At 34.1% G+C, this 25,569-nt stretch overlaps 1 protein-coding gene across 1 annotated transcript in view; it reads right to left on the bottom strand.

Annotated features, from left to right (window-relative positions):
- Nucleotides 1-25,569, bottom strand: part of CPS1 (carbamoyl-phosphate synthase 1) — a 117,847-nt gene that overhangs the window by 38,734 nt on the left and 53,544 nt on the right. The window contains exons 20-24 of the mRNA XM_019727014.3: nucleotides 25,106-25,282; nucleotides 21,523-21,641; nucleotides 2,340-2,481; nucleotides 938-1,003; nucleotides 177-240 (exon numbers count right to left, since the gene is read on the bottom strand). Of these exons, the coding sequence (XP_019582573.2) occupies nucleotides 177-240; nucleotides 938-1,003; nucleotides 2,340-2,481; nucleotides 21,523-21,641; nucleotides 25,106-25,282 (568 nt within the window). The remainder of the gene's footprint in view (nucleotides 1-176; nucleotides 241-937; nucleotides 1,004-2,339; nucleotides 2,482-21,522; nucleotides 21,642-25,105; nucleotides 25,283-25,569) is intronic.

Raw genomic sequence — 25,569 nt, 5'->3', positions numbered from 1 at the left:
CACTAAATAGCTATGTAAGTTTGGGCTTCATTTCTCTGAACTGCAGTTTCCTAGTTTGCAAAATATTTATTATGACAGCATTTATTTTACATAGTTTTTAGAATAATAAAATTAACATGTGTGAAAAGTACTGTATAAACTGTAAAGTCCTATGTAAATATAACTTATCACTTTACCAATGTGATATGGACCACAACCCAGCACCATCATTCCATGGTCATCGAATTTGATATCATGCTCCTAAGGGGGGAACAAAAATAGAAGATGTGAAAATTATATGTTATTCTTCTATCAAATTAAACTATGTGTCCTATCTTTGAGTGTGCCTTTCTCATTCTTTTTCTTGTTGACATGCATCTTCTCTTAGTCTCTGGGAACCGATTAAGTATAAAGTGTTATATAAGCTGTACTTTGTGTAAAAAAAATTAGTTCAATATTTTTTAATTAAACAATCATTAGAACATGGCATAATTGTATGGTTCATGTAACCAATGTTCTTCCCTTTTCACTTTGTGATTTTACCACCTTAAGTCAGTTTTTAAAAGATCAGTACAGAAAGACATCATCACATCTGATCCACAGGATATCATTTTTATTACCAAGATCGCTACTAGACAACCAAAGACTCTCCCTCTCTCTCTCTCTCTCTCTCTCTCTCTCTCTCTCTCTCTATATATATATATATATATATATATATATATATATATATATATATATATATACCATGTTTCCCCAAAAATAAGATATTATATTAATTTTTGCTCCAAAAGATGCATTAGAGCTTATGTTCAGGGGATGCCATCCTGAAAAATCATACGAGGGCTTATTTTCCGGTTAGGTCTTATTTTCTGGGAAACACGGTATACATATGTAGCCCCATGTGGAGTATTCACAAAGTCTATAGAGGTTTTTGATACGGCAGTTCAGCAGTTCCTACCTGACCATTGTAGGTAATATAGAGGTAGTTTGTAACTGATGGGTATTCTGCAGCCAGTGTATCAATCTGCAAGAGAAATAAATAAATAAATAAATAAATAAATAAATAAATAAATAAAATTAATTTACACCCTTAGTTATTTATTTTTTCAAGAATGACTGTAGATTTTTCCTTTTTTGTGCTGCATTTCTATTCCTTTAATGCCTATTACTGTCAAAAATAAAGACAAGAAAAAGGTACAATCCAATTGCTTTCTAATTCTGAAAGTGAGAGAGAGAAACCCAGTGACAAAATCTAGTTATCACTTGAGCAATAAATGATGATACACATTCCAGAGCATTGTTGTATCTTATGGTGGTACCTCTCATAAACACAACAAAGTGATCATATAGACAACTGGTTACCAAGACTTACTCAGCCAGCTGTCTAAAGCAGCTGCAAATAAAATCTAAAATCAGAGCAAAATGACCTCTATGTAAGGATGCCTTTGGTTTGCAAATTAATGCATAAGATTTAAGTTACCTACGGCAATGAGCAATTAGATGACACACATTTCATAAAGCATAGGGACGAGGAGAAGGAGACAAGATTTCACTGAATGAAAAAGTAAATCAATTCAGCTCTCAAGGGCCAGGAGCTCAGCTTAGAGAGCAAGAATTTGGGGGCCAACAGGGCAAGCTATTGTAAAGCAAGTGAGAAGGAAGAAAGGTAATAGTTACTGAGCAGAAAATATTTGGCATCAAGCCTGAGTCCTAAGGGTATGCATGTGCCCCCTGAGCACACTGAGAAAAGTCAATGCTTTTAAAGGACAAAAACCAGCTGGTGGTACTTTAAGCCAAACCATCTCTTCCACTAAAGGCCAAAAAAAAAAAAAAAAAATCACAATGGCATACTATGGAAAGTTCTTGTGTGATTGTCATGAATACTAGATGAGCTCATTATGCCCAACCCTATCACAATGAATACTAAATGAACCATAATGACGGGGCACTTAAAATAAAGTATTTCCTTGTAAAAAGTTAGTGCCAGAAGAGATAACTATTCTTTCCAAGAGCATCGGCCACCATGCTGGCGTATTTCAAGTCCTTCTATTACACTAAGGAGTTCTCTTTTCACAGATATATTTGTATATGGTCAAAAAGTAGAGGAGAGATCATTTTGATTTTGTTTTCCTTTAGGCCAAGAGATTCATATACTCATTCTCACCTTTACATCCCAGCACCCCTCCATCCTTTTCAAGCATAAATAAAGACTGTGATGAATAAAAGTGGTGACATCCTGGGCATAGATTGGACAAGTAGAGTCACTTTTAAATTCCACCTGTCTTTTTATTGACAATGACTATAAGTTGGTGCCTACATTTCACTTGAGGAATCTTGAGAAGAGAACGAAACTACTTTACCTGTTTAACCCAAGGGTGGATGTTTTTCTTTAACCTCAGTTCCCTGGTCTGGGCCTCCGTCAGCCTGAGGCATTTTGAAATCTGCTTGTCTGAGAACCCAATCTCCTTTGCCTTTCTCAGAGTTTCTTCTGGAACAGACTCACTAGGATTGAATGAAAAAGAGAGATTCAAGTTTAAACCAAACACAATAAAAAGCAGTAATGTATTCAATTTCAAAAATACCAAAGCCTCCTTATTTCCTATCTTCAACATGTTTAGATCTTTTATCTTTCAAAAATACACAAGTAAGCCACTAAAGCCTCTATGAAATCTACTATTTGCAATGCTGACCTCAAACATGTGGATTCCTAGTTTGCACCTTCTCATTTCCTGAAAAAATGGCTTCTGCATTTACTGTCCAAATGAATTTCTTCTTTTAAAAATAGATGCCTCCCTCTTACTAAATCGAGGAGCCCTTTCTTAATTTTCATCTCCTGAACCTGTTTGATGTGCTGTTCTTTAAAGATATCTTCCCCTGGCTTCTGATAAGTTGCTTCTACTTTATTACTCACAACAACCATGTACTGTTTTGTTTTGTTTTGTTTTTTCCCCAAGGCACTAATCTCTGTTATGTGTTTTAGTGTGGCTACTTTCTCTCCCTCTCTAAATGTAGTCACTGTCATCAGCTCAGGTAGCATAAGGAGTCAATAAAGCCCAAATCTGTAGCCCTGTCTCCGGTGTCTGACCTGTGCTCCAGACCTTTATGTATGCTAACATGTTGAGAATCATTTCAACAAGCTCCCCGACATTGCATTAGACTGGGTATGCCCCCCCATTAATTGCCTCTATTTACTAATATTACATATCTATCTATGTTGAGAAGATCATTTCGTGGTTTGATGATTATTTTCTACTGAAACCAGATCTATTTCTTTACTTTCCTCACTCTCATTTCCAGAGTGTAGACTGCATTCATGTTGTTTCTCTCACCTGCAAGACCTTTGACATTCTAGCTATCTACCCAACTGCTCTCCAACTCCGAGCCACCCTTCTGAGGTCTGGGAAAGCCAAGCCTCATCCACAAAGCTTTCTCAGTCTGCCCTCATTGGGCTCTTAACTGACTCTTATATTTGGAACCAGGGCCATAGTAGGAAGTATGCTGCTTAATATGCTTAATATGTCAACATCACCTGCTGTTTTTCATATATCTTAGTTTTTATTCACCAATCAGACTTTTTTTCCTACGAGATTCAAGTTCCATAAGAGCAGAAAATACATTTGACTCATTTACCAGATTATTCCCAAAGCCTAGCACATGGTTTGTTATTCAGTAAACATTTATTAAGTCAATGAAGGAAAATACTTCTATAGCTTTTTATTTTATAGAAAAGACACAGAAGCTATTGAAATCAACTTGTAACTAGAATTCAAAATGTACACAAAAATAATTTTAAAAGGCCCACAGTTCAGAAAAATAAAATACTACTCTAAAAGCATCTTCAACCAAATAGCTGTGGGCTACCTATTTCAAACAATAGTCAATACAATAAAATTCAATTATGACAGTCTGCTAGTCAATTCGACAAAATTAAGATATAACTGTGCTGTCAGAAGATCTATAATAAATAAAATATTTCACTGAAATTCTGCAGTTGAATGAAATCTATTGCATTTTGGTCATTCTATTCTTCAATCCTCTTTATTTAATTAATTCATATTCTGAGTTTAGAGAAGAGAGAATCATGCTGGTAATAGCTATTTCTCTGGCTTTTCGATATCAGTATTAATCTGAATTTTTTGCAGTTACATCTCATTCTAATCAATACACTTTTTCTATGGCACCTAAATTCCCTTCTGTCTCTTAAATCAATTTGTTATTTCTCCTATTGAATTTAATTTCTTCTTTTTCTATTCCCCTTTTGATTTTTTAAATCTTACCAAGTATTTGATAAGCATTCTCCCAAAGCCACACATTTTCCTGTCAAATTCTTGAACACAATCTGATTATTAAGTGTTATTAGTTACTTACTATGTGAGTCAAGCATTGTGCTATATGCTCTAGAACTATGTTGTCCAATATGGTAGCACTAGCCACATGTCACTATTTAAATTTAAATGTCAATTAATGAAATGTTTTTAAAATTAAAAATTTAGATCCACTAGCCACATTTCAAGTGCTCAATAGCCACATATGGACAGTGGCTACTGTACTAGACAGTGCAGATTATAGAATATTTTCTCATCACAGAAATTTCTACTAGACAGTGCTACTCAAGAAGCTACAAAACAATATTTGAGACAATGGAATGATAAAGTGATTCAACACATTTAATAGAGAGATAAGCTAGGTGGTACAATGTGAGGGCAGAGAAAAGATAACCATGTGAGTGGTTGTAGTTGAGAAATACTATAGCAGTAGAGGAATGAGAATAGAATCATAAAGAAAATTCAGCTTAATATAGATCAAGGAGTTGACAGATATACTATAGGCAAGGGTAACTGCATTCACAATAATTTGAGGCAGCAATGGGCATGGTGGGTATAGAAAATATACTGAGGATTTATAGTCAGAAAGAGTAGGAAATTGTGGATGATAAAGGTGGGGCGACATTCATTGTCATTCTTTCATTAGTGCTTCAACACAGTGAACATGTGCTGTGTGTCAGGCGCTGTACTACCTATTTTAATGATGGAGAGATACAATATTGAATCTCTACATTTAAGGAGGTCAGCGTATATTAAGAGGTAAACAAATAGCCATAGATGTGTCTACACTGTGAGAGGTGCTATGAGAGAAAGGCATATATTTCTGTGTGCCCAGCTTCTGCTGGGGAAGTTGGAAAGGCTTTATCCAAGAGGTGACTGCTGAGCTTCTGCAGGTCTTTGAAACACCCAAGTTTATCTTTAGCTTTGGAAAAAAACAAGAAAAATCTGAGACAAAGGCAGAGAAAAAAATTTGTTGTTGCTACTTGTTTTAGTAATATATATTTTCACTTTACCTGCCAAGACTATGTTCCTAAACCAATTGCTCATTTGTTTGTGTGCAAGTGTGCATTCAGCCTCAAATTGGAAGTGCTTGACAAATAAGCTATTTCTCTAAATTAGAACATTGGGTGATGTTCTTTTTGAATAAATATCTTTAACTGTGAGTTTCATGAGTGCTCTCAAGTAATATTAATGTTTACCTGCATGGCTAAAAGCTATACATTTTCTCTGTGATCTGCAATTATACTAAAAACATAGACTTGTGAGTTGAGTTAGGTAGAGAAATACTGTACATATAACATTGAGCCAATTCTTACCTATAGATTTTTCTAGCTACTTGCTAGAACATTTTCCCATCATGTGGGATAGCAGTAAAAGAAGAGACAAGCAAAGAATAAATAGGTCTTCAATAAGACATTTCTTTATTATTGCAAAAACTATCTGAACTAAAACCCATATTATGTTATTATATTGACAACCATACTAACCTAAATGATTCAACCCTAACCCTGAAACACAGCACTCCAGATACACTTAAGAAACATGCCTTGAAAAGAACTATCATGGCTATAATTCTGACTCTGGACTAGCATAAATGCAAGTTCTTTAAGTCCAGAGATAACCAGAAGTAATATATTTATCTTTAGCTCTTTGGGTATGTTTTACTTTCTTTCTTTATCTCTTTCTCTCTCTCTCTCTCTCTCTCTCTCTCTCTCTCTCTCTCTCTCTCTCTCTCTCTCTCTCTCTCTTTCTTGCCTTGAATGATTTATTTTTATTTCTTCTGAAATGGAATACCAGTCAATTCCTCAAAGGTTCTATATTGCTTTGAATGAAAATTTTAAATAATGGTATTAAACAAACAAACAAGAAGCCATTTAGATTCCTCACATTTCTATTAGGGATGGAATACATTTGCATTTGTTTTTTCCCCATTCAGCAATGCAGTCTTTTCTGTTGCTGAAATATGCATAATTCCTCTTATTCTTTTCCACCAAAAAAAAGTTCAATAGAGCATATAAAGACATTTCCAGCAAATATACAAAGTCTTCCTCCTCCACCCACCAAATAAAATTGGATTCTTACCAACAAACAAATTTTAAAAAAGAAAAGAAAAGAAAGAAAGGAAAAGAAAGACTGATTGAAAAAAAAAAAACTAGCCTTATGCATAAAAAAGTAAGGTGAATTAATTTTGTGCTCAGCTCTGGAGGCAAAAAATAGCTATCTGTCATAGGACTAACTCAGTCATTACTGCTCCTCATAGTATATCCACCCCAGAGAGTTTTCATTATTTAAAGGGGATGCCTGAGAAGAACAACAGTAATGTAAAATAATGAATCATGAATGATAGAATTTTAGAATGGGGCTGAAAATTATTTCTCCATAGGTGCCCCCCTCATATCACACCAGGGGAGGATTCTGAAATGGATGCATCAAGCTACACCTGCAGAGTGCATGTTTTAAGCTGACAACCTGATTCTCAGGATATTTCCTTGGTGAGCCAAAAACTGCTTTAACTTTTGCCCAATATTCAAATAATTAGATCAATAGCATGATATGATATTTTTAAACATCTTGAAACTTAGGATGTATTAAATTGGAATGACATGAATATATTCATGTTCACCTATCTTAAATTGAATGAAATATTGGGTAGGTATGTTCATATGAAGTTCAAAGTGATGTATCTTCTATAGCATTTCATTCATGATCTCTCTGGTTATTAACATCTAGTCTTTAGACATGTTCATGAAATAATGCAAAACAGTTTGCAATCCTCCTCACTGAGAACCAGATGTTGGTCTGACCCACTATGACAATTACAAGGACAGTGACAAGTTATATCCCTTCCCATATTCAGTGCTGCCCTAAATTTGCGAGGCACCTCTAACTCTAAGACAGGGAGCAGGTTGCCTCTCTCTCTCTATTTCCCTCTTTTGCTCTCTCTGCTGTTTCTGTATAACACAAGGCTGGCTGGCATATCGTTGCACACAGAAGAAAACCGACTTTATTCCCAACTTGTTCTGATACAAAATTTTATTTTGGGTACCATTATGATAAAATAAGAGACAGTACGAAGGCACGATTCATTAGCTTTGGGCTAGTGGTTTGGACAAGGTTAAACCTCTTCAGAGTCAAACACAAGATGAATAATCTTAAGTTAACATAAAGCTCATTTAACAACATGGAGGTTCAAATACATGCACCTCATCTTTATCTGCCCATATAGGGCTGCCTTCCATTTTGTCTGCTAAAAAAAAAATCTTCCATCACAATGAGAGTTTTTTTTTTTTTTAAACAAGCTAGGTGAAAGCTTATTTTAGGGACAAGGTTATAGTATTTCTATTTTTCCAATAGAAAATGAAAACCTTTACTTGGAAAAAACTCAAAACAGAATAATTACTAAAAGAAATATAAACACTGAATTTGTTATTCAAAATTGCTCTTTGAAACCTCAATAGGGAATGTCCCATTTATATTATATGGTAAATCAAGGGAGCATTATACCAAGGGAGAAATGTGATCAGCTGAATGGAGCCTATTGAACTAAAGCACACAGTTTTAAAATATGCATAATAAATAAATTTCACTTCTGTTATTTAATATGAATTTGTGAGTACTAATATGATTATCTTTACTTCTTTGAACATGAACACATTAAATCTATACGTCAGCACTGTATCCTTTACATATCCAAATTTTCTTTCCCCTACCAGCTTTCCTTCCTTCAAAGTACAAGGACAAACTCTTCACGTTACACTTTTATCATTGTATAACAGAATCTAAAGAATAAAACAAAGAAACACCAAATAGCTATGATGCTGGCCTTTTCATAATCTTCAGTTTCACTCTACTTAGCAGCACAAAATGACAGTCTGAAATTTTAGAGGGGGGGAAAAACATCTTAAAAGCAGACAATCAGACTTTTACACACGCTGCCATAATCTTTTAATGGTTAGACAGCACAGTTCAGCTTCTATAGGGGGAAGTCTCTCGAGGGTTCTCTGGTTTTATAAACAATACAAGCCTTTCTCCTCTCTCTCGTAGACTTCCAATTTAGATTCTGTTGTTGTTTAAAATTCTACCCTGTCATCTCCGAAACATCCTCCACTCACACTTAGTCTTCAATAATAAATGATAAAAGGAAATGGAATAAATTCCCCTTAATGAGGGAATTTTCACCTGGAATAGAGGAACTGGGGAAATCTATTAACCGACTGGAGGAATGCCTGCAGCATTGCAATTACTGGGGGAGCCAGCGTACTTCACAGAGTCCTCTCTTCCACTTGACTGGCTTTTATCTGATCCACCAACTCACAAGTAATACTAAACAAATTTCCCTCCAGATTGCACAAGCTCTAATGTGAAAATGAGCACTCCACTTGGCCTGCAATTATGGGATGGGCTTGCAATTTTATTATTATCTTCTTTTTAAAAATGCTGCAAAAGGCAGAAGCTGAGACAAAACCCTAGGCCTGATACTCAGTAATGATACCTGCTTTAATGAGAAAAGAGAACTGAGTAAGATGTATGTTCTCTGCCCTGAGACCCTCACCAGCCTCTCCCCTGAATTTCTCATGACTTCACTGATTATTTTTGGCATTTCGCAGGTTCAAGACCATGCTACAATCAGAATCATGCAATCAGTGGAGAAGTTATTTGTCTTCTCATCTTTTCTTTCAAGGAGACAGGTGGTTACCGCTTTCCTTAAGAGAAATGCAAAAGACGTTTTTCAAAAGCAGTAGTAGCATTTAGAAAAAGCAAAGGCTAAAACCCAGACAGTTGGGTAAATAGTACTCTTTTAATTTCTGAGAGCACCGTGCCTTGATTATGTAAAGCAATGAGGTCTTTGAAGGAATTAAAGAAAACCTCCATCTTTATCTCTCATGTACACGAGAAACAATATCCAGATCTGTGTTTTTGTGAAATCACGCCATCATGAAAATTATCTATTAGGATCTCAGTCCATTTAGCACTGTCATAATAATGCTGTAATACCACAAGAGTGGATTTTCAAAAGACAGCACACTTAAAACTATATTCTACCTTAAAGGCTATTAACAACAACAAAATCAACCTTATGAGAAATCGATACTGTATGCAATTTTAAAGTATGCAATTTTAATACCTGAATCCTATGTTCATTTTTTACCAATCTTTAGTGAACCCAATAATTCAGAAATATTTTGATATTACTTTCAATCTGGTAAAGCCACATATGTATTATAGATTATAATATCATAATTATATTCTATGAATACCAAGTAATAATAATAGAGAAAACAACCTAATATAGGTTAATTGTAATTTTGAGCTTTAATGAATCACAATTTGTATCTCAGTGATTTTTAATTGAAAATGCTATGATTCTCTCTTGCTCTGCCCTTGAATTGGTAACAATAAAAAACAAATTGAAACCACCCGACCATAGTAGTAAATTATTTATATTAGTGTATAAAAAAGTGTTCGGTTACATTCCAAAAAGCACACTTCTACAAATCAACTAGTTTTCACATGATCACTTGAACTAAAGGGCAAAGTCCATACTATGAAATATTGCTTTGGTGATTTCTGATTAATAAATTCATTTTAAATCCATTTAATATATTCTTTTCCAAAAAGTAAAAGGATGTAGTCAGTAAGCAAAATCCTGGGTTTTGCCATGAATATAGGTTTGTTGTATGTCGAAATTTAAATCCAACAGATCTAATAAATATTGTATGAGGACTTTGTAGAAAACTTAGGTTGAATGAGTATTCTTTGATGTTTTAAAATCTGTCTTTTCACAAATAAACTTATTTGTCCTATATTTAAAACCTCTCCATCATCTTTGTTTAAAGCAAATCATGTTTCCACAAAGTGCTTTTCCAAATATCACATATATTGTCCCAAGCAACAAATGTATAACTTTCAATATGTAACCTTCTTTGATTTCTAGAAACTATTACTTACAATCTTATTAAAAATGAATTACATAACTGAATCCTATCTACTAACTGCTGCATAGATTTTTTTCTTGCTAAATGTAACATACATAGAAATAATTTTTGACCAAATGTTTTTAGATCTTGATTGAGAAACTATATGCCTTTTTTAAAAAGGGAAAAAGTGAAAAGCCATTTCTAAGAGGATGTGGGAAAATTCTAGACTTAAATTCTTTGTGGCATATCACTTTAGATCTATGTTAACTTGAGAATTACTACCTATACAGAAATCAAAAATCTTTATCACTGAGTTGTTTTTTCAGAAGAAGACATATAAATGCACATTAAAAACCTTATAGCAAAAATTCTCACGTACTTCATACTAATGACTTTATACTCAAGAAAAAATGGAGTAGCTTATTTTTCAAGCTGCCTAAAGTACAGTCAATTAAATTAGTCATTGGCTAAAGAGTAGGGGGTTAGGGTATGAGGCATTATGTGCAATATCAACATGGCCACTTTGACCTTGATGTGATGGCCATTACATTATCGTTATATTTACATAGACAAATAGTGCCTAACTGCCGATTTCAACCTTAGATAGGTAAACACCACCAGCCACATCTAGAGGGGGGAAAAAATGACCAATCAGATGAAATGATAAAAGTGTAAAGTGGTCATAAGTAGCTACTAAGTGCTTCATAAGTGCAAATACCAAAGGACAAGGAAGGAGGAGGAGGCACAAGAGAGGAGGGAGAGGAAGAGGAGGAGGAGACGCAGCAAGAGGACGAGTTAAGCAAAACAAAAATGGCGAGTCACCTATCTGGCCCCAGCACCTCAGCTCTTCTCAGTCTTCCTTCTCTTCTATAGCATTCCTGTCTCCATACCTTGAGGTGGTGAGGGCCACCTCCTTTGAACTCCCTGAAAATCACACATGAACTTCTGGAGAGAATGTGCCCCAGGTGTTTACTCCGCCATCAGGAGGCGTAGCCACTGCCTTATCCTCCTTAGGATAGACATCACACATCTCATCTCCAGGGGCAGACTCGGAGGCTCTGCCCCCATAAAGGCATCTCAGGCATGAATACATGAAAAAATTCCGGGAGTCAGTGAGTGATTACCTAGCTTCTGTAATTATAGCGCAGGGAGCCTATGTTGCTTAAATTTAATTTTCATTGTACACTTCAGATGTTTGTTTCTGTGTGTTTTTTTGTGTGTTTTTTTTTTTACTCACACCTGCATTAACATTTAAGATAAGGTATTTGCATTTTATTTAAAGAAGAAATATATGCATATGTATGTATGCATGTATACATACAGTCTTTAATATATATCAACACAGAAAATTTTAAAAATTCTTATCCTAGCTCCTTTTACCCTTGAAAAATCTGTTTACATCTTTTAAAGGTGACTCGCTGAGGCTTCCTCCCTGCCAGGCCCCCGTGTTTTCCCCACAAGAGTTCTAGAGAAGGGCACATCTCTTACAATGTTTCTGCTCTAACTGGGGTCAACAATTCAGGCAGGAAAACACACAGCTCACAACTTGACAGCTAAGGAGAAAGTGATCTCCAACTGTCTGATTTAAAAGTCAGATCTCTAAAAAGAAGCTTTTGAAAAGGGTTAGTGGCTACAACCACAGGAAGAAGCCCTGGGCTAGCTTTCTTGCTTTCCTTTGACATAAAGTATGACACACATCTCACTGTGACTCAGTTTCACCATTCACAAAAATAAAATAGTGATTATTTTCTATCTGTATTACAACAGAAGTGAACTTAAAGACACCAGAAAAATGTAAATCTCTTTATGGTAAATATTATAACGATATATGTATTTTTTTTGCCTTAACTTCCTTTGCTGGTTAATGAAATCAGAGCCTTTGCTATAACTGTAAATATTTATGAATACTTCTCAGAAAAACTCTAAAAATTTCCAATTTTGAAAACCTGAATAATTTTTTAAATCAAAACTATACAACTGTTGCCTTGTTCTCAAAAGGCAATAGAGATTTCATATCATATAAGTATTATAATGCTTACAATGCATATAATTCCTATCTGACAAGATAAAACAATTATATAAATTCCCTTTTATTATAGAAAAGTTTACTAAGAGCCTTCAGCTAATTAGTAGCCACTTAAAAAAAAATGAAAACCTAGAGATGCTAATTTACAATATCTTTCAATATAGAATGACTTTACATCTTGGACTATACATTTCTCAATTAATAATTTTGTGGGTCCCTTTGAGCAACCAGGAATTTTAATGCATTTTCCTCCACTTCAACTTCCATTCTTTGGCATGAAGAAATTCTGATTTTCACTTTCTACCAAGAATAGTTCTTCATTTATTTAATGGGCACAATATCATGGAAATATTATTGAGTGCTTACTCTATGGAAAGCCAATTTCCAAGAAAACATATGGTAAACAAAGAATTGGAAGCCAGTCATATCTGTTTCAGAACTCACACTATACTTTAGAATGGTAAACTCGATCCTGCATATACACAAATCAGCAAAAGCTCTTAAGAAAAGCTGATAATAAAAATATATTAAGACATGGTATTTAAAATTTGTCCTGATGGGATTTGCAATTTAATTGGAGGATGCTACTACCATACATGAATAATGACAGAACAATGAAATGAAACTGTGTGGGTCCAAATGTACACATTGAGCAAATAGATAATATCCACCTTCATTTCTGTCCCTAGATTCATTTCTTTATAAAAAGATTCTCGTTTTGTGAAACATAGAAGAAATATAACAAAATAAGAGCAAACACAATTCGTCATGTCCTACGTAGACTTCATCCATTTACCTATTCCTCTTTCTCATTGCATATTTGGTCCTTATAGTCTAGCTACGACTCCTACCTCTCTATAATCAAATTTGGTGCACTTGCTCAATTCTCTTCCTTTCTGCTCCCCTTAAATCATGCAATATTCTTGAAAGTGTCATCCTATTTTGTTTGTTTTGATTTAAATTCTCTCTTCCTTTGGCTCCCATGTCACTGGGATATATTGAAGGAAAAATACTATCCTCGGATTCCGAAAGTCCTGAACTCAAATCCTGGCTCAAACATGTACTACCTCTGAAATCTTAAAAGTTTACCTAAACACTCTGAGCTACTGTTTCATCTATTAAATATGGGGTAGAGATGCATACCTTCTAGGCACTCTTTAATTGAGACTTATATGAGATAACATACGCAAAGGTCTTAGAGCTTTTGTTTTTTGCCTCCATTAAGTTTTCATGGCTTTGAGTTTTTGCCTTTTGTTGGTCCATTAACAACATCCTGTCTTATATATAGCTACATGTATATACTTCATCTGCAAAAATATATTACAAACCCATTGAAGGCATGTTAATAACTACCAATTACTCATCAGCCAATGGCACTGGACCTAGTACCATGTCTAGCACATAGTAGGTACCCATTAAATGTTAATGGCTAAATAGATGAATATATAGCATTTTGTCTAAAGAGAAATGTCATCAAATAAATAATAACCCATCATGCTGATATCAGAGCTATTGACATAGGTACAATCTATTAATTCTTGACTATTAATAGACACATGCATACAAGTTATGAGTGTATGTTATTTTAAATCCACTTAAAATTTTTGGAACAAACGAACACATAAGAATCAATACTAAGAAAATATATGAGTCATTACATGAACGATCTGAATATCACTCTAGAAACATTTTAAGTGCAACATTCATCTTGCCCATGCCAGAATCAAGTACTCTCTCACTTTCAAAATGCACAATTATTTGTTAAAACTATGAAAAAATGATTTAAATAATGCATTCAAAGAAGGTTCTCAGAACATTAAAAATTTGATGTAAAATTTTGTCATATCTGATTCAATAAATTAGTTAAAAAGTTAATGAAGGTGTATCAAATCTATGACATCACCTACAATATCCTATCTTATCACATAAAGCATAAAATCAAATTTAAAATAAAATGTATTTTTGGCATGAGTTCACAGAGTCATGGAAATTCCCACAGCAATCCTCCTCTTTTATAGAGAGAAAATAACTTTATGTAGGCCTCAATTTTTAGTATTCTTGAAGAGATTCATTAGATAAGTGGTTTAGGGTATGAAGACTGCAACCATAGAATGATAATATGTAGTAACTGACAAAAGTGTTTTACTTTAGAGTTAATCACACACAATATATATTCATCTAGCTGCATGGCTGCCTCATAAAATAAGAAAAGAGTATTTTTCTTCTTTACTAGAGTAAAACTGAGATTTAGAAATACAGTATGAGTTGGTATTGAGGTCAAAGGACATAACCTATTTTCTGCAAATCAAATCAATGGGTTCCACTAAGTATCCAACCATCTCCATTCCTATTCTACATTCAAAATAATAGATGCTCGTGTATTTAGTATATATTTGAATGTCCACAGACTAAAGTGAAGAAAACAATAACATATGCCACAAGCAAAGTATCACAAAAATTATAATATGCAGTATGTTATATATAGGAATATATGTATTTCTTCCCCTACATTACTTCTACATTTAATGCACAACTAAAGTTCTTCATTGTTAATTTTTTCCTACCAGAAAGTATAAGTTATCATTAGAAAGAAACCCACTGGCTCTTCTGTGTCTTATATCTAAGTTCAACTTTTAGGTGACATTTTTCCCCAAAAAAACTTCAATCAAATATAAGCATAAAACGTTCTTGTCTGCTTTTGTCATGCTTCATGAACAAGTTAAATAAAAAGTCAATAGAAACTAACATGTGTAGGAGACGACATTCAAAGGGAGTATTCCAGCTAAGGTGACATCTGCATTATTACATCTGCCAGAAGTTTGTGACTGCAGGGAAATGGCCAACTTTACTGAGCTCAATTTAGCACTTGAATGCCCAAGTGGAACTCACCAGGCTTGCCCTAAATTGTTTCCCTAAGCCATAAGTACACCTATGATTTTTCAGCACTAACCAATGGATGTAGTTTATCACATTGAACACAGTGATGGTCCCATGAAAATTAGGCCCTTTGAAAGTACACTTACTCTTTTTTACTATGTTAAATCTAGCAGTAAGTGGCAGTGAAGGGGAAAGAGAATGTTATCGGAATTAAAATAGTGAAAAAGAAAGAAAGAAAGAAAGAAAGAAAGAAAGAAAGAAAGAAAGAAAGAAAGAAAGAAAGAAAGAAAGAAAGAAAGCCAGCCTATAGAATATTGAAAAAAGCAATTTGGGGATAATTTGTACAATCATCCATAGTAAATTAAGTTTATAATTAAAAATTAATAGAGAAATTGATCCAAATCTTAGCCTACTATACTTATATGGGATGAACTGGATCACAATGGTCATATCCCCTACTTTTGAACATCTGAAATGGATGAAACTGTATTTTTTTTAAAATAGTTATCCACAATGTTGTTAACATAAGTAGCAGCACTGTACAAAAACAAAACAAAAACAGAGAGCAAAACAGACCATTCCAGGAAAATTGTTCAAATGGAATGAAATGCAAAAGAATACGCAATCATCATAAATGACAGGAAACTTCCATTTGATAGTTTAACATGGTACAGCACAAGCAGAGTCTGGTTGTCTTATTTAAGCAAGAAACTTGAAGGAAGAATTCAAAACTTAATTCAATTTAGTTTTATCCAAGAAAAGAACAAAATTATACAATTAAGCAGGTATAATAAAATCCTTGAGCTAGACATGTCAGTCAGAAATAGCTAAATATCCAGAAAAATCAAACGAAGGACATGAAAAAGTTAAAAAGAATCACAGGCAGAAGATAATCAGATGCTCAAGACTGGCAATTGGCATGCTCACTTTTTTTTTTCTTGCTTGTTCACTTTTTTTTTTAAGTATCTCTATTGCCTCTCAATCTAAAATCCTTAGTCCAACTTGATATAAATAAAAATATTTGGAGCGTAATGTCCTGAAATAGTTCCTGCTCACAAACAAGCCTTAATAATAGCTGACTTCCTTTCTTACTCACAGCAAAAAGGGTTACGCTGAGAGATCCTTGTGCCTGTGCTTATCAATTAATTACTAATATAAGTGAAACTTTATAATATGTGCTGGTTTTGTGGTAATAAGACTATCATCCTTTTATTGTCTACTATTATTATATTGAAAGTGTCTGTTATATATAGTCTTACTTCATCCAGATGTTATATATAATTCACCTTTCCATACACCTAAACATATATGTATGTGTATATTCATATATACATATACATATGGATATACATATGTATGGATATACATTTATGTATATGTGTGTATATATGTATTTACCTGTGTAGACATATATACACATACATATGTCTATATATATACACACATACACACATATATCATATAGGGATTAAATATCAAATATCTTAGGCTCTGGAGTACTGCTCAAGTTTGATCTCAGTTCTGCTGTTTATTAGCATGTGTTATCAAGGATGTTGCTAAATATCTCAGTGCCTCAGTTTACTATCTATAAAATCAGGATAATTATTATCTTTCTTAGGTTGTATTAAATGAAATAATGTGCTTAGAAATGTGCCTACTATGTAGTTGATAAATTTGGTGGTTATTATTTTACACTTGGAAGGCATTCAGAATTGTATGATTGAATCAAATTTAACTCTCTGTATTAACAGATAGAATTGTAAATTATTTTGTTACTTTAAGGAATCAGCTATATCAGGAGAACCTAGCTGATGAAGACATTTCACGTATTTATTTGATTTATGGTACTTGCAATTCTTCCTTCCAGGCCAGATTTATTTGCATGATCAAAGTTGAATCTGTCGATGTAGTAATGGAGGAAAGGACTATAGGTAAGATTTTTGTAGTTTTTGATAGAGGAAAATAAGCATATTTCCTTCTGGTAAGTATTGATGAAAATGCTATATGTGATGAGCCTTTATGTGTGAGTCAGTGTTGGTAGGGTAAGTAAATATGGAGAAAATAGGAATATTAAAGTTTGGCTAGCTCAGTAGTGAAGCCTAATGGATAAGACTTATGCAAATGTACCTCCACTAAAAATTCTGACAGACTTAACTTTTCTTAACTTCTTGCAAAGTGATCTGGTAGCATGATGTTAATAGATCAAACATCTAAATCCCAATGCCTAGACATAATAAGCATTGGAATCTCACATGATACATCTCACATCATACTGAGTAAAGAAAAACTTTCCAAATCCTAAAGAAATCTACTGTAAAATATATTATCACTTTAGGTCGATTAATACCACTGTATCAGTTTATAAATTGGGGAACTGCCTGGAACAGTCAACTTTCCTAGCATGCCCTTGGGCAGCAATAAATTGTTTAAGAGGAAAAGGAGAAAGTCAGTGAACTCAAGTGGGGAAGAAAAATTTTTTGTTGAAGCTGTCTGAATAATGGTTATTAACCTAACTTGGTAAGGATGGATATTGCTCTGGGAGTCTCGAGGGGGTTGCCATTTCTATGCTCATGTATTGAAAATGGCAAACTGAGTTCTAATGGGTGCACATACTCAGAGCCAGGATGCTGTGTGGATTACTCTAACAGCCATCTAATTTGTCTCATCACCCTAAAGAAGGCTGGGATTGCATTCATCATCCTCAGCGTGATACATGTTTATCTCCACCCTTCAAGAAAAGGGATTTCTTACAGTAATTTCCACTTTCTCAGAGACATGGAAAACTCATCAGTTATTTCTTTAATGCTGACCTTGTTACAATCATTGTTTTGTTTTCCCACTCCAGTCTGTGAACATTGACATATAGACTGAATATGTGGGTATATTCAATTTGGGAGTCAAGTTCTACGCTTCATTTCAGGTAAATACAAGTTATAGACCACCTGTCAATTTGAGTGATATTCTCATCCTCTGCTAGTGAATGTGTTTATTACATATTAGAAGAATTTTAGCATGATTAACAACTGTAGAGTGAGAATTTGTGTTTATTAGCCTAATGGAGTGCTATCGATCTTATCATAAGAGTAGCATTTGCATTATGAGTTATCATTGCTTCCTTTAAAACAGTAAGTCTGGTATTAACACAAGTAACCATTCATCATAAAGAAGATTAAGAAATGATACATTGCAAAATATATAAGCAGATGCAAATTATGACTGAAAATGAGTCTTTAAATGCATCTATGTAAAATCATAAAATACTCTTCATTATAACAAGTAGCATTTTCATTTTCGGGAGAAAGAAGGAAAACCTTCTTGGGCACTCAGCACATGCCAGATGTCCTTTACACTCATATCATTTAAGCTTCACAAACGATAAACTAGTAGCAGGAAGAATATGACGCTAGAGAAGCCAATCTATCTGATTGGGTTCACAGTCTGTGCTCCTTCCAGCGCACAAAGAAGGAACCAAGTAAAACTTAACACCCATCTAGCATTCTATATTTTATCCTCTCTTTAAGTTTCTCTTTATCTCTCAGTTGAGATTTTCATTGCCTATTTTACCAGGAACCTATCAGAAAAGTGCAAAGGGACCTGGGCACATTGGAACCAGAGATATGTTGAGGCAAGAGAATGTTGGGGTCCTTCCAAATCACACCAAATAAATAGCTACCTCCTGGGTCTATACCTAAAGCCAACCTTTCCAACACTGAAACAGTTGAGACCTTGAAACAAAGCGCACCACAAATAAATGCAAGTGAAAAAGAACAAGTGATCTTAACCTATATCCAAACTGGCAATACATAATTCAGCCATATAATGCTAACTGTTAATAGAGAGATACCATTACTATTGGAGCTATGTATGACTTGATGAGTAAGCCTCCCTGGATATTTAGAGACTGAGTAAACGCAGACATCATCAAAAAAGCAGAAGCTGCTAATGGTGAAGATAATCAAAATAGGGCAAGAAAGTTCAAGTCCTACACACACACCATCAGCTGCGATGTTCTTTCAACTTCAGACCCCTACGTGCCACAGAATGATTGACACAGGTAGCTTCAGTGGCCATCTATTTTTTTTGTTGTTTTGCTTTTTTGTTTTTGTTTTTGTTTTCATTTCATTTTTTAATTAGTTTCAGGTCTACAAAACAATGTAATAGTTAGACATTTATACCCCTCACAAAGTGATAGCCCCCCTGCCTCAATCTACTACCCCTCTGATATCGTATACAGCTATTCCAATTCCACTGACTCTATTCCCTATGCTGTACTCCATATCCTGTGACTATATATATATATATATATATATATATATATATATATATATATATATAAAATTATAGTCAACATTCATTATTATTCAGCTTCAGCTTCAGGTGTACACTGCAGTGGTCAGGCATCTACACCGTCCATGAAGTGGCCATCTATTTTTATTTTATTTATTGAACACCTCTAAATAACAATCATTATCAAATTGCCATGTGTGCATCTAGGACACTCCACAAAGAAATAAATCACACAGTAAAGTATCACTCAAAGAACAATAAATTCAGGGTTTAGGTTTACTAACACAATGAATCTGTTGAGTTCTTAAAAAAAGAGATAATTTTAAGTATAATTTCTTAGAATCTTTTAAATTATGAATAGCTTTATATAAAAAGGGTTTGATGTAGATAATTATGAACAATAGGAAATATACTTACAAATATACTTATGCAAGAAAATGAAGACTGAAAATGTCAAATGATCAGCAAATAAATGCAACAGGATGTGGAAATCAGAAAGATATAAGTGACCTGTAACAGTGACTGGTTCTAATCCTCCAAGGACCATTATCCCTATCAATATACAGTTATTTCTGCTTAGCTAGAATCTCAACCTGCCTTCTGGTTGTAACAAAAAAACTATTCAATTAAAACATCGAATTTGTCCAAAAATCAGAATGTTTACCAAGTGGAAATTTAAATCACAATAACATCTGCTATTTTTCACCCCAGGTCTCTTCCATTGCTACAACTGGCATACTGTATGTTTCTAGCACCCTCATGTGGTTTAACTGGAGCGGTTTCATAGACATTTAAAATCAGTTTTCTGAAACTGAAAACAGTGGAACAGACTATATAACTCAACATGGAAGTTCTGCGGGCAGCATAAACCAAGAAAGGAAACCCCAAGTCAGCAAAATTGTAAGATGAATGTATAGGCTTGACTCTTAACTAACTTGCTATCTACTGTTCATTTTATGTGATCACTAGAAAGGATGACTTACAAGCAAGATTGGAAAATGCCAGTTTTTACAACCAATCATTTGTTGTAGGCAATTGTTGAATATATGAAAAAGAACCTCATTTTTCTCAAAAACAAAAGCAAATGTGTTTAGTGCCCAGTTTGTATGCATCTTGTTTAGATAAACAAAACAACCCAAGTATATGTCGCAGTCACTAAATAGTTGAGAAATCAAGGCTGTGAGATCTTCCACTATCCTCAACCACATTTTTAATGATTGATTTTTCTACATTTTCTCAATTTATACAAACAAAAATTTTCCCCCTCTCTAAATATATGCTTAGTCTTAAAGGTGAGACTTCTTTCTAATAGTACTGTATTTCAGAGCCCTCTTAAAGGGAAGAAGCTAAAGAGGATTATACTTTATCCCTTATATTGATAATAAATGCTCCTCTTATAAAAAATACATTTTTAAAACCTACCTGTGATTTCATAACTCAAGGTGCCCCAACAGTCTTTCCACAAAAAATTAGAAAGTAGATCTTAAACCACTGACATTATTAGAATAGTCTGTACATGAAATGAAATTTTTAAAATAATTGGCCATGAAGGAGATAAAAATGTAAATTAGTAAGAGGTAAAGAGTCCACCAACAGAAACTTGAATTGGCTTATTTGTATGCTGAACTGGAAGTCCAAATGTTAAAAATCTCAGTAGAATGCAAGAGAAATACATATGCTCATCAATATACAGCAATGTGTAGGTTGATATTAAAAAAGAGAAGTAGTCTTTAGAACTCAGAAAATGTATAGAAAACAGGAATATTACTTTATTGATTATTCCGTTTAAATCAAGGTAATGTTTGATAATTAAATAGCACATGAATTCATAAATGTGGACTGATTTTCAAAATTCAAAGACCTAATAAAAACATCACTATTTTTGACGGCAAGGCTGGGGGTAAAAGACAGTTCAAATAGTAATAGATACCTTTCAATAGGTAAGCATCTAAAGACTACCATTTCTTCTGGTTATGGCTACTGCGTTCCAACTTTGGCACCACTTACCTCGTTGAAGCATAATTTTGGTTGAATGCTTAAGGGTAAGAGGAAGACTATTCAAGAATTGCATGGAAGATATCAGAGTTTAACCAGAGCCATACTGCCTTACCTGTTGAGCCCCTTCAGTGTTTTTTCCATGTTTAAAATGTCACGCATCTTAAACAAAAACCACTTGTCAATGGATGTGAGCTTCATAACCTCTTCAAGGGACATGTTGTCTTCCAAGGCCTGCCAAAGGAAAAAAAGATACTTATCTTTGGCAAACATTTTATAAACATCTATTTGATTGAAAACATACAGCAGCCATTCCCCTCCATGTCATTCACAGAGCCTGAGGCTACAGACTGAAACATGGAACTGATATAATATCATTGATTGATGTCGTTCCCAATAAACCTACAGATACTGTCAACTATATCCATAATGGCAATACAGAGGAGGTGCCCATGGTTAATCAAAGCCATGTGTGCTCAGAAAACCCCCCCTAACAAGCTCGGCTTCCTGCTCTTTATAGGACCAGGTTACCAGTTATAGCCTAAATTTGGGACATCTCTTTGGAATTGAAAGGAATCTCTTGAAACTACAGTTAAACCAAATAGGTAAGAAAATGTAGAATCGTTATAATGAGCATCTAATTTGTATTTTGGATAATTACCCATTAGCAAATAGCATACTTGTATCACCTCATTCCACATTCACACAAACTAGTCAGTGAAAATGTATGGATCAAATCTGGACTTATGTTATTTCTCTAGAATACACAATCATAGAAGACTTCAAACAAAAACTATTTGCATCAGTTACTATGACTTTTGTGCTAAGATAGGCATTTTACAAAATGCTAATATAGTCCAAAACAATGTAATAATAATTTCAGTCTTTTTCTGAAGCTTACTTTAGCAATTTCTGAAAAGCAAAATTACAACTATGAGTCATTAGGCTGCGTAGATAAGGCAACCGAAAGAAGAGGTAAACTTTCAAAACCAAAACCTTCATCTTTAAAACACTTCTACTCTTATTATTTATTTTATATAATATAAATATGTATATGTAACATAAAATATATATAATATAAAATAAAGAATATATATGTTATGTATATTCCTTGTTATAAATTTAATCTATATTTTATGTATACATATGTACATATATATACATATATACACATACATATCAAATGAAAAACAATGATGAGATAATATTTCAAATCAGCATATTTTAGAATGGCACACTATATTTTTATATCCCATTAAAAATATATGTAATTAGTAACTCTGTTGTTATGTGTCAACCTAGGGATCTTAATTTTTTTTTTTAATTTTTACTTAGCTCTAGTATCAGAGAGATCATAATTATAGGTGTTGAGATATAGCATAGCTCATAATTTTTTTACTAGAATAAGATGATATCTAATGGGAATACTCAAATACTCAAATATCTAATGTTCACTTCATAAGTCTGTTTATGTTTCTTTTGTTTAATTATCCCTATAGTTATAGCCTGGTCCCCAAATACTTAATATTCTGTCTTATTTTCCAAGTGATTAAGACACAACTGTTGGCCATCAACACTGTGAGGGGGACAGAACCTGAAATCAGCTCACTTTTGATAGAACAAAGGACGGTTTCACACAATCACACCTAGTAATCGCCTTGCAATTGACAGAGGACCTAAAATCCTGTAACCATTTCACAGTGAGGAAGGACAAATATAGTCACATCTGCAATCTCAAACACAAAACAAGATCCTGCCCATCTTGGGACTTCATCTTCAAACACTGCAACCTCACCATGACACACGGCTGTAATGAAGTTCATGACGACTCCAAGCAAGTTTGAGGTGACTCTAATGTTCCCCAAATAAAAAATAATGCCCTGTTTTCTCCCCAAATCAAAAGAGGTGATGATCCAGTCATCCTGAAATAAGACTGCTGCAAAAAGAAGGCCTCAGAGCAAGTTGCCCTTTTCTAAGAATTATGAAAACAAGCGAAGATTTACACACTCCCTTCACTCTTTTTTGCCTTCAGCCCTCCACAGTTCTTACACTCTTTGTCAAAATCACCAAGCTCTTGGTTGCTGTGGAAATGAACAGTAATGATGACCTCTAACAAACAGAAATCAGTTCCTTCTCCCGGCACTCTGGCAGACAATAACTTATACCTCAGACCCTGTACCTCTAGCTTTTATATAGGGTACTCTGTGCAAGAAAGAATCTCCACACATTTCCCCTGAATTCACATCCTTTATAAGTCTGTTAGAAAAGAATGAGAGATTTGTTTGAGTTTTACAGCCTTGCTGAGAACTTGGAAATACTTCCCTTTTTCATCTGCCTCAAAATGGCAGAAGCATGATAGCTAGACTTAAAGAAAAAATCTATTTACTGCCCTTTGTCTGGAAAAAATATATATGTATATAGCCATACACATATGCATATGGATGTGGTAGGTTGCATTTTAAACAAAAGACTGAAACAGGAGCAATAAAGAAGGTGAAATGGCTTTCTATAGTAAGCTTTCATTACTACTCTCTACCACCCCCACCACCACAGAAAAATGTTAATTCTCTATTACCTTGAAATTCAATACTGAGAAACGTCTATCAACAGATACTAGCACATCCCAGAATTTCAACTGGGATTAAATATGCCGCATTTAGAAATCATAAAGGTGAGAAGTGTATACATTATATGTAATGAAGGAAATATTCTCTCCTTTTCTTTCTCTCTGCAGGACTCTGAATATACGGACATAAAAGTTGCAGTGGGTTCAGAATCACTCACAGCATTTTTCTATTGTGACAAAGGCAAATTACAAAGACAGATTCCCCTTTTAAAGACAAAATTCATATTTTCACTCACTCGTCCCACATATGCACACGCACATATAAAATGGGCAGTGGGGCTTTGTAGCTCCAGTGTGGTGTGACACTGTTGGAGGATTAATGCCTAAGCTTCCTTAAATGTCAAAAAGCCATTCAGGGATTTCTGATCAGACAGATCCCAGCTGCCCAAGTCACCTTTTATAAAATCAGATAAGCTGAAACTTCAAAACTCTAAGCATAGTAAACATGAAAGGAGATTAATATGGCATTTAATTTGCATAAAAGGGAACTAGTGAGTGGAAGTGAAAAATGTGGGCTTTTTTGTTCTAAAAGTAAGACCAATAAAATAATTACAGAGAAAAGCCTATAATCATGGAAGTTCTTTGTAGTCTGTTGTTGCTTAAACACAAAGAAGCAAATAAGTAAAAGAGTATTCTAGAGTCTTAGATCACCCGTAATAAGTGATAATATTTTATGCATCCTCCTTTTTAAAATACAATTTTACACATTTTCAAGGAACAAGTAATGAGAGTTATAGGAAGTGACAAGCCAATATTACCAAATCTACTTAAGAGTATTGATACTCTATATACTAAACAGGAGGAACATTCTATCTATGTGATCATCCCTTAAAACTGCAATGTGTCCTGAAGTCCTGGCTTCAAGTCAAATAAAAAAGGGTAATTTTTCGTTAATTAGAGGGTAATTTTTCGTTAATAATATGAGTCTCCAGTTTCATATTATTGAAGATAATTAAAATTTTTCCCAAAATCCCTGAATTTCAGATCACTTAGTGATTCAGTTTTATTTTAAAGTCCAGGCAGACTATATTTTGAAAAAAATAGTAGCTCTGGGCCCCTTGTCATATATTACCTTGGCAATGGCATAGATGCGGGTGCTGGATGGCTCAGCCAGCTCTCTTTTGAGATCTAGGTTCGATGGCCATTCTTTGTTCATTGGGAGCTGGGAAGTGAAACCATTTATAGAAGGGTGGCACATCCTTAAAGCCTTCTGGAAACTCTCCTCAAAGGTGCGACCAATAGCCATGACCTGTAATACACATTTAAGAGCTCTTACTTAAAAAAAAGAACTTACTTTCTTTTTTTTTAATTTGTAACAGAACTAGAAAAGGAATGTTTTTCAGAAAAGATTTAGGAATGAGACATGTATCACAAGAACACTACTTAAATTTAGGTGTTATTTTTCTTTCGCTCTCCTTTTCTCTATGGTTTTGATATAACGAGTCTTCAATATTAGGTCAGTCTTCTACCACTTAGGGAATTTAGCTATATTTCCTGAGACTGATGAGGAAATCACCTGTACCTAACTAGGACCTT

The sequence above is a fragment of the Rhinolophus sinicus genome, chromosome 17 (assembly GCF_057876585.1).
Source record: "Rhinolophus sinicus isolate RSI-liver-muscle chromosome 17, RSI-T2T, whole genome shotgun sequence".
NCBI lineage: Eukaryota > Metazoa > Chordata > Mammalia > Chiroptera > Rhinolophidae > Rhinolophus > Rhinolophus sinicus.
This window is presented reverse-complemented; position numbering and strand designations above follow the sequence as displayed.